Source organism: Sebastes fasciatus, chromosome 16 (assembly GCF_043250625.1).
Source record: "Sebastes fasciatus isolate fSebFas1 chromosome 16, fSebFas1.pri, whole genome shotgun sequence".
In the NCBI taxonomy this organism is placed as follows: domain Eukaryota; kingdom Metazoa; phylum Chordata; class Actinopteri; order Perciformes; family Sebastidae; genus Sebastes; species Sebastes fasciatus.
In genome coordinates this window covers 28,536,266-28,554,275 of record NC_133810.1, presented here as the reverse complement: position 1 = coordinate 28,554,275, position 18,010 = coordinate 28,536,266, and the positions used below count along the sequence as shown (strand labels likewise).

At 40.9% G+C, this 18,010-nt stretch overlaps 1 protein-coding gene across 6 annotated transcripts in view; it reads right to left on the bottom strand.

Annotated features, from left to right (window-relative positions):
• Window positions 1-18,010, bottom strand: part of sptbn2 (spectrin, beta, non-erythrocytic 2) — a 48,200-nt gene that overhangs the window by 27,750 nt on the left and 2,440 nt on the right. For 2 of the 6 annotated variants that reach the window (XM_074611626.1, XM_074611625.1), the window contains exon 2: window positions 7,862-8,028. In XM_074611626.1, the coding sequence (XP_074467727.1) occupies window positions 7,862-8,018 (157 nt within the window). In that variant the 5' untranslated portion in view covers window positions 8,019-8,028. Of the gene's footprint in view, window positions 1-2,594; window positions 3,265-7,861; window positions 8,050-18,010 lie in introns of those variants that run through there. The other 4 variants (XM_074611624.1, XM_074611628.1, XM_074611627.1 and 1 more) reach the window with 2 other exon arrangements.

Here is an 18,010-nt window from a genome sequence, read left to right as displayed (position 1 = left end):
CAAACATAAGTCCACAGCGGTTGACTCAGAGGGTGCAGGTAGCCAGGACAGTGACCCTGCAGTCTAACGTAACACACAGTCTTTATCTATGAACCGGGACATCAAACCAGACTGACAATTTATTCTTATCTTGGTGCCAAAATCAATAACCAGAACTATTAGGCAATATGAACTTTCACATCCCTCTATTGCATTTTACACAAATGGGGCACTGTAAGATTGCATGATATAATGTGCATAGTGTGATTTGGGCTACTAGTAAATGCCAGGGTTTGACATAAACTGTATATTCTCTTAATAGGTCATGAATTATTTTATGGGTTAAAGTTTAATGTGAGGGTGGGTCAAAAATACAAAAGGCTATTAAAAAAAAACAGCAACTGTCCCTCCATCTGTCAATAAAGTCTGTTCCATGGCACAGAGATGAAGGTTTTTCCTCTCACTTTAATTTAACCATGTGGCCCAGTGTTCCATTAATCCCGTCTCCCTTGGCCGTAGTTATTTAGTTACTTATCATTCACCACCGAGTCAGATAATGCTAGATGTGTCCTGAAAAGAAGGTCCTGAAAATCTGTCCTTAACCAATTTCCAACCACTAAAAATGACAAAGATGTGGGTTTTTTCTAAATATTTAATATACAAGTCCCTCTTTAAGATTTGTTAAAATCTTCACATGGAAATCAATTGTATGGTAAGAAACATTGGGAACCACTGACCTTGCACAAACTGCATGTAAGAAGGTGACAAATGGGTTGTATGTATACTAAACAATTTTTTTGAATGCTTCAATTTGGTTTTCCTTTTTGTGGCACCAAACTACAGTATGTATGAGCACATCTTCTACACATCACGGTTTAACACAGGGAGGGAGGGAGGGAGTGACCCAAAGAATGAGCCTCAAGGGTAGTCAAACTGGAAATACAAGTGGGTGTTGCCAAAATGGGTCTGTTTGTCTGAGTATGTTCATGTGAGTATATTTACAGCAAACTCCAGAAAAAGATCCATGCAGAGATGGCCAATAAAGAACATAATGTGTATCACACTGTCATCTTAATTCCCCTATCCATATATTCATAAATAGAGTTTAGATCTGTCATCTTAATACCCCTGTCCATATATTCATAAATAGAGTTTAGATCTGCCATCTTAATACCCCTGTCCATATATTCATAAATAGAGTTTCCGTTTTGACTGAACCTCATTTCTCAATATTCTTGTTGTAGGGAAGTGTGAATAAATCCTGTCAGCGTAAATTTGGTGACTGATCTCTGACCCCCAAAATGACGCAATGAGTTAAAGGTTTTCCTGCCTGACAAGTTGAAAAAAGACGTGTAGGGATGTACCCTTAGCATCTCTGTGCGTGAGGTTGTACAGTTGAGTGTTGAATGTTGTTATATATTCATTGAAGTAAAAGATAGTATCTCTCATGTGGGTCTTATCTCAACTCAAGAGCATAGGCGTTATCAGTGTGGCGGTTTATTCAGTCATCACTTCACGGACATATACATATATACATGTTCTTTCAGCAGGCCAACCTCTTCCTCAGTGGCACTGAAGATATTGCTTAATATTGGAGGTGAGATATAGTTGGTCCACAACAAGAATGTCAAACATGCAGAGAGGGAAACTCTAAGACAGCTCTCCACTCCAGACAGTAACCAGGGAGGGACCGGAAACTAGCAAAACACTGTGATCTTCATGCACACCACTGACTGAGTTTCATACACTACTACTTGCCTACTGCCCGTGCACACTCAGCTACCTCAAACACTTTATCTAGCAGCCTGTGACTAAGGGGTCTAAAGCTCACAGGAACAGGCCACATGGTAATACAGGAACTCTAACAGGTACACATGGTGATCAAACAAAAACCTTCACACAGGAGTTTGTTTTTTTCTAAACCATTTTTACTTCCATTTAACACAAGTATTTACAGATGTTAGGTAAGAAACAGAGAGGAGCACTTCAGTTACTACATCACACAACTACTGGCCCTTTGTGATTTCTGTTAGCTGGACCTCACAGGCTTTATCCAGAGACAGAGCCGTGCATTGTAATAAGATAAGGACGGACAGGTGGCCCAGTGATCAGGTGCCAGACTGCCTGCTTTAGAGCTGAGCTGAAGCCTAGTGTGTGTCTATAGGCTCTGTTAGATTCTCTCCACAAAGCACTAAAATAGTGCCGAATTGAGAGAGAGGAGTCTCTTCAACCTCTCACAGGTAATCACTCATGCCAGAAAAATGCTGAGTTATTGCTAGAGACTCATTTACAACTCTGAGCACCTGCTGTAGGAGTACCACTATTATAGCACTAGCCAAATAGTCCAATTCAACAAACAACAGGATATATGTTAAAGAGTAATACTTTTCACTCTAGGACAATCTTATCAATAACTTTTTAAGATCAACAACGATTTCTATATGCCACACACCAAATATCTTGAGGCTCCAACCTTAGATGTCAATAAAACAACTGTATATTCAAATATATTGGCTTAGCTAACCGAAACAAACCGTTGGATAAAAGGTACGTTAATTCCCAAATGGAGTGGAGTTTCCCTTTCAACCATATCGACAGGTCAGTATGACTCTTACCTTGCAGCTGTTTAAACCTTCCTTCCAGGATGTTAGAGTATTGCACCTGATTAACAAATGCTGCTGGGGACAAGCAGGGCTCTCTGTCCCTGCGGTCCAACTCCATGGCCTTTCTTTCTGGATCTCTCTCCTAAATATTCCTCAGATACAGAATGAATGGGAGGTCTCCTGCATAGCACAGCAGAGGCAACCTTTCCCACTAAAAATTTATCAAATCCTTTGGAGGGGTTTTCCAGACAAGAAGATAAAAGTTTTGTATATCCAAAACGCCTTGGTTTGTCCTCCTCTTCTAGATTCCCTCAAAGCTGTTGCCTCAGTAAGGCAAAGTTTGAAAAAGTTGCCGCCTGTTCTTTTCTTCTACTGTATGTCCCACTTTGTCCAATGAAAATACAGCAGTGCAACAGTGGAGGCTTTTTTCAAAGAATCATTTCAAACAAAACTGAAGAACAAAATGTTCTCCTGTTTCACCTCCTCCTGTGAAGAATTTCACCACACTTGCGGCCCCTGAGCAAAGTAAAAACTTTTTGGTTGCACTCCCTTTGTGGTTCAAGGCTGGCTATTCCTTCCCTCCAAACTCTGAACACGCGTTTGCTGGAGCAGAGCTCAGCAGAGCAGAGCAGAGCAGGCTAACCGGCTGCGGTCGGATTGCAGTGTAAACAAAGCCTGCTGTGCCGTCTGAAAATTGTGTCATTTGCATAAGGTGTGTTTGAGGGAGGAGCACAAAGGAAGAATACGGTGGAAGGATGAGGGGAGGGAGGAGGCGTAGAGGTGGACTAAACCATTAGAGTTCTTTTCTCAGTGTAGCTTGAGGCGGATTATTCAACTCCACCTTAATTCCAGGGAGCACCGGGGTGTGGCCTGCCAAGAAGGTGCATCATGAAAGTCCCCATCAGATTGCATCCGCTTATCCTGTAGTCTCGCTGTGTGGGTCTTATTTCTACCACTCTCTAAGACGAGATTTGATCTCCCTTTTTCTGTTCACTGGGTCTGCCGTACGCTGAGGCGCTAAGACAGGAAGGAAGTTGTTGAGCCTCAGCAACACAACAAGGTCTTTCCTGCCTGAACAAGATTTGAAATGATGAACTTGTGCGTCTGTTTGTCAGGCAGATGGTTAGGCAGGCGTGGGTGTGGAAGTGAGTCATTACCTGTCGAAAATAATTATAGAACTACAATGCATTAGCCCATTTATGTCTTACTAGATCAGGGACAAATATAAAAATGATGTATGGCGCAACTTGTTAAAGAAACAATGTTTCTTGCTGGCTTTCTATAAATATTTAATTTTTTTTCCACTGCCAAATCAAGTGATTGTTTACATGCAAACACTGGAGGAAAAAGGACTTGTATTTTAAATTGCTCAGGGATTTGAAAGTTACAAAACAATCATTTTCCTTCCTCACTCAACAAAGGAACATCATATAGCAACAGTAATTACAGCCTTTTAGCGCATATTTCAGCTTCTCGGACAAGTAAATGTACATTTAACTTTTGTGGCTGTGCTCGATAATGCAACACCAATAATAAAGCAGTATTTATTTAAATCAGTGTAATACACACCAAGAATACTGTCAGCAAAGACAAAATTATAAATATATTTTGAAAGTTGAATAACTTATTGAATAGAAGGTTTACTCTTTTTTTTGCAGCTGCAAACAGTAAAAGTTACAGATGTACTAAATACCTGTAAAGACTATAAACACAGTGAGGACTAAGGTCACAACCTTTCTTATGACTGGATGGCTTTTGGTCTGGTCAGGGGTCAGTGGTAAAAAGGTCTGGTTGTTTTTTTTGTTTTTTTTATCTGTGCTCGTCCTGATGAGCAGGGGGCATCTGGACGGGTCTCATTAGAGGACCAAATGCTCCGGGCCTTCTGCGACCGGGTGTTTATGGAGGGGGGACTGGACTAATGAGATCCGAGGAGAACACACTTCCTTCTGAGGAACAGAGGCTACGCAGTGGTCACATGCAGCGAGGAATGAAGAACAGGGACCTGGTAAATTGGTAATGGCCATTTAAGATCCCATTGGGCGTATATCAAACATCACAATCCCAATTAACATGAGAGGCAGATGTGATGGCAGGTTTGTGCGTCTGGCATCTCAACATATTATGTTAAGGCAGTTTCCTCCCTATACAACTCATCAGTCATATAGATATACTGATAAATAAACACACTGGATAGGGTGAACATATATTTTCTGAATCTTGTGAAATGTGAAAACAAACAGTGAGAAAGTCTGCCAAAAGGGAGATGTGGGAGAAACTCCTGAATACAGCAAACTGGAATTAATGATAATTAATGATGGTCTGGTGTGGTGAATGAACACAGATGAGAAAGAGGGAAAGATAAAAGCTGCGGGGGAGTAAGCACCACCAGAGGGAGAAAGGAGAGAGTTATTGCTGAGCACGTAAATTTTATCCATCCTACAGCACAAGCCCTTCGAGGTACCCGGGGGAGGGCATGAGCCTGGACCATACTCCAAACGCTGGCAGTAAATATCTGATCTGAACGGGAATCCCCCCGGAGCAAGTAGGGTTGATTTCTCGTGAGAGTCCCACAATCACTCAAGTCTTAGTCCAAATATCTCCCAAACGTTGCCAAATGTGAGACAGTGAATATGATATTCTATTATTCATGCTTCTGTGTTGTTTCTTAGTTCATTATATACACATCAAATATAGGCATGGTCTGTGTATATCTATCATATCTATGATAACGATGTGGATATATTATGAAGAATACCGGTAACATACTGTAGTGTCAATTAAAGGCATATGGATGCTTTTCAAAGTGCAAAAGCCTTGCTCTTTCCTACTGTAGAAGCTTCCACAAGTAAATACCTGTAACTGTTTGAGTGTGAAGCTGGGCGTCGCTTTAAAACGGAAGGCAAATTTGCACCGCTCGCCTTGCTACCCACACAGTGTAGGAGAGCAGATAAGTGGTTATTTATACAAATTACAATTATCTTAACACAGGGGAAGCTCTCTACTGTGAAACAAGTGGCAGCCGCTGCTGTCACACCGCAAGTAAAATGAATCCAACAGACTGGAAGGGTGTACGAGGCGTGAACCAGGAAATGAGGCAAGAATATTACATAGAAGAAAAAGCAGAGAAAGTTGAACTAAGAGAGACCGTGAGAGAAAGAAGCGTAAGAAAGGAGCAGCTCACAGAATGCTGAAGGTCTTGACGACAGGGGATAAGTTGTAAAAGGTGGGCAGGAGCTATGCCTAGGGGGGGGGGAAAGCTGCTACAGCATGTCAAAGAATGTGCACATCAAGCCCACACTTGTAAGAACGGAGATGGTGTCACAGGTATTCACGTGGGAACACACACTCACACAAGTAGTATTACAGCCCTCTGTTGCTTTCCATAATTATATGGCAGCAAGATACATCATCAAATATCTTTACATACAGTACAATGCGTATACAAAACAGGCAACACATTACAGACAACACCCAAAGTGTGTTTCCTGTTGGCGTGAGGAAATGAGTCAAGTTGCATTTGTAAGTGAAATGAGGTTTATCTTTCAGAAATAATTTGACTACAGCAGTGCTAAAATCATCAGAGCATGGGGATTTTGCTGCATGTGTGTGTGTGTGTGTGTGTGTGTGTGTGTGTGTGTGTGTGTGTGTGTGTGTGTCTGCCTGTTGCTCCCCTCTGCTGGGTTCTCCATGACACTGCAACTTGTTTTGACTATTAACAATAGAGATTTTATCTGTTGACTGTGAAACCAGGAAAGTACAGGGTAGTTAAATAAACATGCATGCAGACTGGATGTACTACAACAACTAATAGAGCCATCAGGATTTTCACCTGGGTCACATTAGTTTGAGCCTCCAGCAGGATAGGCTGCCCAACAGATACGCATTTGTACAATTTGGAAGGATGTCAAGACTCTCAAGGGCAGGCGAGTAAGGTGGGGAATAAAGTACGGTGACCAGACGTCCCAGTTTGTGCGGGACTGTCCTGGTTTCAAGCTGGGCGTCCACATTATGAACATTTTAGATGGCTGCTATATTGATGGAGGACTTTCACCACACCTACAGTTGCCCAAAAGTCTCGTCTCAACACCTCATTCCATCACCGCTTATTGCTCTGTGTTGAATTGAATATACAGCTGCCTGGCTTTGTCCTCCTTTTGGAAGTATTTCTGTCTCGCCCTATAAAGAGAGAATTGTGCCTTTTGGGACAGAAAATAATAAAGTCCTCAGTCTACAGAGCCTCATTAGATCTGTGCAAATTACTATTAGTCTGTGATTTTGTCTCTAAATGTCACATTTAGGGTGAACACAATCATGTTATTTTATGTATTATGTTTCTAACCTTAATGCTGCTAGGCTAGCAAGTTTCTACCTGTCCATCTATAGAGTGCCTGCTAGAGTTAGTCATTCCTACGAATGCCCACTCATGATACTGTTGTTTTTTTTTGCCTTGCCACAAGAGTGTGTCAGTCTGAGTGAAAAACATAAAGTAAGAATGCCTTTTTAACAGAGCCGCTATACAGCTGAAAGCTTTTGGCATTACCAAACAGCTGAATCCACTCTTTAATACATTTCTTGTTGAGATGGTAAAATGCAGGTGGAAATGTACAAATACTAAGTTTTACTGATTATATTTAAAGCGCTGATTAACTTAACCCCACGTTTTGTATGTTTCAGCACTTTTTTACGGCACAATTTTAAAGATTTCCAAAATTAAGTAAAATATATTTCCAATCACGCCCTCTAAAAACTATGCAATGTCATCATCTTTAAATGTAACACTGATGATTTTATATGAAATACAGCAGGATTTCAATCAGTATGCTCTAACAGTAATAATAATTTGTTTGATGGAGTCCAAAATAATTACTCAATTTTGCTGAATGTTTCTTAGACTTACATTTGATAGTTTACTTGTTAAGTCTTTTGACTGAATTGTCATAACATTCACATCATAATATTCAGCTCAGAACGATTAAATGGAGCCCGCAGAGCAATTTGTCCATCAGTTATAGCTAATGGTTTGATAATAAATTACTTTTGCTCATTTAATTTTGCAGCTTACTGTAACTTTGCGGTGGAGACTGCTACACATGCTATTATATTATTACCAAAACGGTAAAATAACCTCAATATTCAAAGATTTCTCGTAACATTTGCAGGATGGGCTGTGACCACCACCTGATGGACTCACTACTCATCATTGCACATCTACAGTACACATAGGTGCATGTCGACACTGTGCACACTTCGACATTGGTGGGGCCTGAAGTGTAGCGTACCTGCAAGAGCCTTGATGCGTGAGCGCTCGAAGAGGCGTGCTGAACTGTTCTCATTATCCCAGTCAGTCTCTGCTGCCAGGTCCCAGCGGTTGTTGATGTCATTGTACTGCTGCTGGATCTCCAAGCTGTCAAAGTCCGTCGGCGAGATGGTGCTCATGGTGTCCAGGCTGGAGGAAAACACATTCAACCTACAATTCAGACACGGAGACACAAAAGCATCCAAAGTCAGTGCTTCACAAGACTGACCTTGAAATGTTTGCGAGCTAATGTTTGGGAACTGAGAATCTATTTCATCGAAGGCCAGATGATGTGCTCTAACACACATCACCCACACTCTCCGTACAGCCTTGCAGCTGCACTCAGGTTTTATGTGCTCAAAGGACAGTCATATGCAAATAGCAGCTTAGACAGTCCAACTGCCAGTGTTTAAGGAGATAAAAAACTTTGCGATAAGTTCAGCAACTGTCATGAAGTTGTTCAGTTAGACAACCAATAATTGAATATAACTGTATGCCAGGGCAACTGAGTGTAAAAGGCAGAAACAATCTCAATCTGCACTGATAAGATCTTGACTTGCACATCCGCAAAACCTATATAAGCTACACACACACATAAATGCCTGAATAATATATCGATATGTATTGTATTAATGCAACAATATTCAAGGACGCCTGTTGATGATTTCAGAAGATATTTCCACTGAACAAAGTTTGCTTGATAGCGTTAGAAATATGGATATGATAACTTAACAGAAAGTGACATTCATTGGTTATTTGACTTAGCTTGAGAGTCAAATAAGCTTGGAAATGCCTGTTCTCTAACTAGTAGGGAGTCACAAGAGGAAGAAAACTGTTTCACAACATTACAATAATCAAAATCTCCAAACAATACCCATCTTATGCCACAAAAATCTATATTATGTCAATGTATCATCCAGTTGTGCTTTGGTTCCCTGTACTGCTTGTGCAAGTGCATCCTTGTGCACATACTGGTAGAATACAATAGTATGGGGACCTGCTCATCAAAACCTTGCTTAATAGCCCTACTAGTGGTCGAAACCCCTCAGAATAAAACACTTTATATTCTCGGTCCGACCCCGTCCTTGCACTCACTGCTAGCCATGCAACATCCCTCCTTATCCTGCTGTTTGTACTAACTCAGCATCCAGTTATAACAACAAGGGTACCCTCATATGGCAACAATCAATACTTCATGAAAAAGGAGGTCAGCCCCACCCGCCTTTCCTCCAACTGGATGAGTCTCTGTATTTTGCTGACAGATTTTAACTTGAGCCAGAAGCAAATGCGTCGTGTCCTCTTTATTCATTTTAATGGTGTGGTGACAATTATTGAGATGAAGTGCAGCACAAGTTCTTGTCTGCACAAGACACTCACACATCACTAATATGCAGGTACATACCCAACTGGCTGCCACAAACTGCTTCTACATAAAATTCCGTATAAACTATTATGTCAAAAACATCATATCCTCATAACATCATATTCTTGTCTTCATTAAAAGCGTGGTAATATTGATGGATCCTCAACTTCACACAGATAAAGGGATGTTAACCCAATAGTTCAGCTGACAGCAGCCGGGAAGTAAATCAGATATTTTTATTTACATATATTTAAATATACCAAGTCTGAATAGATTTCCTATACATCACACCTCAAACATGGTCTATCAATAATAGTGTTTCTTAACGATTTCACCCCATTGTTTAATAAAACATACAACACTGACTGCACATGACCAGACAGATCCTGTCCTTAGTATTATGCACTGACACCCATTGGGGGGTTTACATTAAGATTAAACCCCCCACCAGAGACATCCATTAACTTACTGGGGCCATTTGTTTAAGAGCATTGAACAGATTAATAGACAAGGTTGAGCAGTCAGTTTGCTAATGCTGGTTAGTTTATCTTTTGTTGTGTCTAGTAGCTGTGGCTGACTGAGGACTGCTAACCCTGTCCTTTGGTTCAAGGTTCAATTCATTCATTCATTTAATGCACAGCAACTGTAGTCCTCACATTTTGATCATATAAACTCTCTCCATCACGTCTGTCATGATGAGTTTAGTTTAGTCTAGGTTAGATTACGTTGTACTACAGTGAGAAGCTGGAAGGAAGAGGTTCTAGGCAACAAATGAGGCGGTGCTCTAGAGGAGATAAATAAGTGGGCCGGCTATACAGTACATCGCACATTAATGAGGCTCTGTTCTTTTCCTTGAGGTGTGATTGAAAAACACGCTAACAGCTGATGACAATGATTTATCTGTTTGAATGTAAGGCCGTCAGTAATGTGTTTGCAAGGACCATTCTTGGACTAATCATGTCATGAAAACCAATGCATCCTCTAAATCAAACCTGGAGATCGATAGCAGACAGCTGCCAGAACCGATACCTATCAATACACTGCCAGTGTTCAGCTAAGTTAGGCCAATATATATTCATTGCATCATTAAATGCAAAAAAAAAACACACATAATGGACAGTCACTAGCATTGTTGAGCCTAGTTTCAAAGAGGGGGAATGAGGGGGTGCAGATTTAAAAAGCATTTGTAGCACTGTTAGCTATTCTGTCTTAAAACTGCAAGAAGGGAGAGTTCAGTCATAGTAGTTATCGATAGCATAGGGGCCACTAATGTGTGACTCAGCCACATTATTTGGCTTTATTGTGTCGTTTGTTTTTTAATGATTATCTTTTTGCAATTTTGCATTTATTGGCTAGTTTACAGTATAGATGCAGACAAGGAACAAGTGAGAAAGAGGGGGACGAGATGCAACAAAGGTTCATAGCCACAAGCGAACCAGGGAGGCTGCAAATTAAGTGGTATGCAATTTAGAGACCACCAGGACACATTGGGCTTTGTTTTCAAATATGATTTTATCAACCAGAGAGGCTGAGATTTTATTGAAGTCAAACATATCTTACTCTGCTATGCAATACAACAGCTACTTGAACATTAATACGCTATGTAATAAAATACATTAAAATTGTCTTTCACATAGAAATAAATGTACCACTCTATAGATTTTACATCTATAGACCTTGGTATCAAATTTCTCTGTTGTCTTTTTTTATTCTAATCATCAGACGTCATGGCATTCTCCATCACCCCAACCCTACAGTACACACCTCACTATTGTTAAGACAAGTCAAACAAGACACACACATTCTAGCTATAAAAATAAATAAAACAAAAGCTTGGCAAATCCTATTAGTGGCAGATTAAGAAGTGGCTGGGAATAGAAACTAAATGCAGGGATTAGACAAGAAGGCAGAACAACGCCTCCACACTGCCCCCCGACCTGTCAACTCCCCACTCACTGGCACCCCAGGACTTGGGTAATGCATTGACCCCCCTGAGAGTGTGTGTGTAGTCAGTGTGTTTATTCTTGTGTCCCTCATTTATATGTTGAATATTCTCAAAAAACAATAATCACAGTCAGTCTGCAAAAATCAATTTTGACCACCCTCACCTTTTTCACCCTCAACATCACTGTGACAAATTATGGGGCGAATTAATAAAAAATAAATAAATAAAAGCACAGGCAGACCAACACCATGCGGCTGATTGTGGTGTGGTGCGGCTGACAAAGATTTCCGTGCAGCTTAAATAACCAAAACGTCACGGCAGGAAAGCAAGAGCCACAAACAGGGCACACCATCCAGGATTGGCCCGACAGCAATGAAGTCCATGACAATCTGTCTGTGGGAGTGGACCAAGGTGGGGGCTGGACGGGGGGCAGGACCGGTGAGGTCACAAGAGTCTGGCAGTAGTAAATCGAGGGCAACCCTCCCCTTATTGTCGGTAGGAGGAGGCTCGGCTCAGTGTCTGCACTAATCACCCCTCAATGGATCAGACAAACAATCCCCTGACCTACTATGATACAAGCTACTGTGCTCATCCTCCTACACACAACAGGCAAGAAACCACACATGCAAGCTGAGCTGACCTATTACACCCCCAATAGCGCCACCACCAACAACAACAACCTCACTCACACACACACACACACACACACACACACACACACACACACACACACACACACACACACACACACACACACACACACACACACACAGTGCTTCTAAAAGCCACACGCACACAAATGCACCCACTCAGCATGTGTGTATCAGTATTCAGCACACAAAACGGGTCGGTTCAACACCTACAATCATGCTAGCCTGAGTGACGTACAATTGCCTCCCAGAGAGAAACCAAATCAGAGGCAGAAAATAACTTCTAAACTGTAACCCTGCTCTGCAAAGCTAAAAGGGCATAGAAGGAGCCTTTGGAGTCAAATTTCTTCCATACACAAATCTTCTAGAGACATCAGATGTTAGCCCCAAAGCTACTGCAATGCAACCTCAAACAATACAGCTCATATCAGGAAAAAAAAAAAGACAGGCAGGCAGTCAGACAGATGTGGCACAAAAGGGGGGGGCGTAAAGGGGTTCTATGAAAGAAAATCCCCTTAAGGTCTAATCCACAAATGGTGACAAAAGACACACATTAATGTAATGAAAGATTTAGGTCTGCCACGTAGCCGTCATTGGCTTACATGGATCTAGCCTTTTCAAACATGACAGCACTCTTTCTCTAAAATCAAAATAGGAGAGCGGGACATGTACCATAAGTGTGACTGTTCAGAAGAAAAGTGCTTCTGAAAAAGGGAAGAGCGAAAGTGGGCCATCGAGGAATGCCTCAAGGCGAAAACCCCAGCTTCTGACTGGGCAGACGCGCATCAGACTATCGCTCTCAGCAGAGTGACACCGGTGAAGAAAGCAGGGCAGAGCCAGCAGCGGCGTGATAGGCAGCAGCGCCACCACTCTCTTCTCTCCGCCAACCCTCCTCCTCCTCCTCCCCTCCCAGAGCTGCTTCCATTCGCCCAGCTGGTCTGTTTGTCACTGCACCCGTTAATCAGCGAGAGAGGAAAAGAGAAATAGAGCCCACAATCAGTCGCCTGCAGGGAATTAGGCCTGTGCACATTAGCCAGCCACACTGCCACCGTGCACCAGGGGAATAGGGTAGACACACACACACACAACCACACCCTGTAATGCCAAACAAAGGAGCCATCAGCCTCGCCATACAACCCCTACCAAAAGCCACATATGATACACAAAATACACAACTATTAAGTTTTAAATATTCTACTGTAAATGACTGTAAAGCAGCCAAGAGCTTCAAATAAACAAATTTTTATGAATTTAAACTGAGGTGGCACCTCTGTGTTGCCTGCCTGTCATACTCCGACGAGCCTGGAGGGTGGGGGAGGCAGATCCCCAAATTTATCGCACAAAGCCTGCTCCGCCAAACTGGCCCCATACAATGGAGGAGTCAGCAGAGAGTTGAGGCCAGCCGTTTCATGCCTTTCCTGTTTGCAGAGATGAGGCAGCCAGAGGCACATATGCATCAGAGGCCCCTCCGCAGGCTGCTGATCCTGGCCTGAATGCCCCGCTGAATAGGACCGCAGAGGTCCTTTGTTGACCTGTAGCATCACATTCATCAAACACTCAAGCTGCCAGCATACCCTCCACACATGGACATAGACATAGACATGTTACTTCGGTTTTGGGTACCAGCTCTGTATAAAGCACAATGGTACATAATATATGTCAAATTACACCGGATTTCAATACAATCAGTAGAATACAGCATTTCTGGCAACTTTATTCTTTTGTCAGAAAGACAGTTCCTTTCACTTCAAGAGTTCTAATCAAAATCTATTAACATTTACAACTTTCTTATTAGTCGAGGGATGAGGAAAGAAGGACTTCACGACATCACACTGAGGTACTACTATATCCTTTAGCAACTCCATGGACAAGGAAGGAGTGTCTGATTTGTAAACAATGACCGTCCTACACCTCATATCCAAGCTGCACTTGCTTGTCTTTGTCAATGAGAGGCTCTCAAATGTATTTCCTGAAGAATCCCACTGATACAAATAATATGCACCTCATAAGTTTAAAGAGGTGTAACATTGCTTAACAGGGAAGTCTGGATAATACACCAGATACATCTTCATAACCTCTTTCCCACTGTGGCAAATTCTGTCCCACCCAAGCATTAGCCTATTTATAATAGCAATACTTTATATCCCATTTAGCTTCAGATCTGCCACAGCTTGGACAAAGCAAGGCAAAAGTTATTGTGGCTGCTGCTCCTGTGGCTGAATGAGTCCCGAGCTTAGCCTGCGCTTTGAAGTACATTTGGCTGGAAGTCACAGTGGCAGCATCAATATCCGGGCTGCCAGAAATCCAAATTAAAAACATCAGTGAATGAAATATTCATGCAGATCAGGCTAATCCACCGTGGATTGATTCTTGCCATTTTAAAACACACAAGACCAAGAGCAAGCGGAAGCACTGTCAGCATGCCTACAGGTCCGCTACTGTGTGCAGTGATGCTGATGCAGGTTTGATCGAATGGCTCACTCAAACCATCTGTTGTTCTCTACAAATCCTAACGCCCCAACAGCAACAGTCTGTGCATGTGTGGGATGTTTTTAACCTTTGCATCCGAGGTGCTTTATATTTTTGGTTTCGTTTTTCTTTTCTTTCGCTAGACCTTAAAAAAAGGTGCAATATGCAAGAGTTTTATGTTCTTTTAGCTTTACCTTGCCTGTCTGCTGGAGTTTCATACAGTTTATCAATGTCCACTCAATGACTACTTCAACAATTTGATAAAATGTTCATTTGGTTGCCAGTTTAACAGTAGACTAAAACAGGAAACATTGGGATTAGACTGGAGGATAGCATGCATTAAAGGTCTGAGGCGTAATTCAAATCACCAGCCAGATGTTGTCTATAGTGGTCGTGTAAAGATAAGGTAAGCTGGCCCAGGTCAAAATCAGAAATGTTAGAATTGATTGGCATCGCTCCATATTGAATTGGCAGTGAGATATTCATCTTTCAGATTCATGAGGGGGTGTGTGCAACAACTGTTCAGAATTTCTGCCTCTGCATGAAAAATCTGCCCACGCAAGAGGCACTGAATGTAAAACAAAGTCCATCCAATGACCTAATCCTTAAAAAAAGGTGGATTTATTTATTAGGAGCATATTGTCAATAGCTGTAATAGTACATGAGGTGCCATACTGTAAATACAATTTGAAAAACCAAGCATGCCTCCCAGATGGCCGTGTGGCTATGTCCAGCTCCTGGCTGCTGCCATGTTGTGCCCCTGTAATGCCCTTATTCTTTGTCCCCCTCTACTTTTTTGCCATTAGTAAAAATAGAGGAGATGAGAGGACTGCCCTCTCCCTGAACTATTGAGCATTTAGCTGTGTTTGTGATTCCAACCAGTGCACTACAGTTATAATAATTATCATGGAAAGCTGGACATGAGTATGCATGTGTAGCCTGTAGTATGAGCAAAAAACTGCATGCCAACTATGTTTTTCTATGGAATGTAAATGCTATTAAAAGCCCTAAAATAACTTTTGATCTACTTTACTCATTGGCTGCTGTTAAATTATAGATGCAAGATAATTTGCCATTTATATTAATGATACAGCTATCTAAAAAACTAAATGCATATTTAAGCAGATGACATAGTTGTTCAGGACAGTTTATTTGGCCTCAGTTGGTTTTAAAATAAATCTTATATTGTACAAAATTTGTTTTTATGGGGGTTATTTTGATGATCTACATACTGTACTGCCTCGCTCTGTTTTAAAGATATTCATGCTGATGACCTACTTTTTAAAATTCTGAAAATAAACTGGTATGGTCTAGTGACTGAAAAAAACCTTAGATGTGTCTCCAGAATGCCAATTTTATTAGTCTTATCTTGACAAACCTATCTGAATTGATCCAACTTGTTTTTACAGAATAGTAAAACCTATTAACCTTTTTTTATTATATGCATTTTCTTTTTCCAAAGCTGTGTCTATTTTCTGTTCAACGGTAGCTCTCACACGGTTAAGGATGGAGAGTCAAGTGCCTCTTCAATTGTTCATTTTATGGCAGCAGATAAAAAAAACAAGCAATTCAACCTCAAGTCCTCATCAATGTCACTCTGGCCTCACAATACAGGGCACACATGACAACAGTATCGCTTTCAGGGGGTTTACATCTGACACAACCGGTGTGAAAGACTGGATAAATAAATGCGGAAAATAACTGCCAATATCAACTTTGCACTGTACTCCACAAAACAAAATGTTAAATGAAGAACTGCACATCAGAAAGCAGCACTATTTATTTACACAAGGCGTACGCTGGGTTAGTGATATGGTTCACTGCAGCACAATGAAAGTGTGAATAGCAGGAACTAAAAAAAAAAGCTTGTTCAAGAGGGATTTTGAGAATCAGCACTATGGGGGGCCCACATTCACAGCCCCATTCCATTGTTGAATGCTGTTCATCTAGCCAGCCACCTAACAGCCGTATCTCATCCGTCTATCATCTCAACCTGTGGCCATGAACACAATAACAAGGTATGATCTGACTAGGAGGCAAGAATTATCAACAAACACACTATACAGTCTGATAAAAAAGGATGTTGGTGCATTTATCTGGTTTGTTTCGGGATATGTTCTTCCTGGAAATACTATGCAGTGCTAACTGGATCAATAAGCATTTCCTAATTATATAACAGAGAGAACTTCAATCACAGCAACACACATCCTGCAGTAAGTGAGTATGAGTAACTCCATAAATATGAAAAGACACTTTTTAAACTCATAAATATGTGTTCTGATTGAAGTACTGATGAAGTATTTGAATCGACCAGCGTGTATAATTAACATCAACAACAACAAGACTCAGTTCCATGGATGGCGCCATGAGCTTCTAATTTGGATATATATCTGATAAATCTGCAAGTTTATCAAATACAATCAAATGTATTTGTATTACTCCTCACAGGAAGATTCAGTCCCATGTGTGTTTGGCAGATTGTCCATAAAAATCTGAAGGAAGGCTCCTCATGGCTGATGTCTGGGTAAGCCATGAAAGAGACATAAGAACTGCACAATTGTTGATAAATTATTCCAAGCACACTGTTTGTTTTCATGCACAATTACACAATGTTATTTTCCTTGTAATCTCCCCATTTGGTGTTTAGTCATATCACAGCAGGCCTCTGCGGCTAGATTTCAGCCACAGCTCCTAAGGGACGTCATAAATTATTAAACGTACTGTTTGTGGCCTGCTTTAACTGTACCCCTAATGCTGCCTACAGGCAACACTCCATGAGCACCATTACAACAAGGTGAACAGGAGGAGGAAAGTCATCATGTCGCCCTCTGGTGGTACCATTCCAAACTTAATGAAACCAGGCCCGGCTACTCTGTGGGGAATTTTGTGTAAATCTAACATATCTATTCAATGAATGAATCCTTTATTGGCTGTCTTTAGAGTAACCAGATACATTAGCTCTTTTAATTACTAGAATTTAAAGTTTACATAGCCTACATGTGTTCTATACAGCAATTAAAAATGGCTGATTTGTGATATATTTGAAAAATTCAATCTGTCCAAAATAAATTGGCATCTACTATTTTTTTTACTCAAGCTTGCCTAATAATATTAGTAATATTATACATTTTTGGAATTACCTTTTGGCTTTAATACGACCCCCCTCAGAAAAAGAAAACATACAAGCTGCAGAATATCGTAGCTAAAATCCAAGGTGATAGTTCTTATCACAGTGGTGATATCTTGCTGCTAAATAATAAAATTAATGAAAAAGAGCCATTCCGCAAAACCTAGTACGAAAAAAAAAGATTCCAAGTGGGAAATTGCTAAACAGGAGTCACTAAGAATGTATAGAAAGAAATAAAGGGAAGCAATAGACATGGGTAAACAGAAAACAATCGTACCTAATTGCTAAAATGATTAGGTAATTGTTTTAATTGCTTATTTAGATGTCAAAGTTATACATATATCTATATTTAAAAATGTATTGATATAATTCTGTCAAATCTAGTCTTCCATATAAACCACTTTCTTGGCCAAACAGGAATGGAGGAGGTATAGGGGGAGAATGAGGAGGCATTATCAACATAACAGAATGAACCCCTAGCTTTCGATCCCACCTTCTAGACAACTGCAATTTATTGCATTCAGTTTGCAATCAATGTGTAAATCAGTCACTGAATATAAAGTGGGCTGAAAACCTGA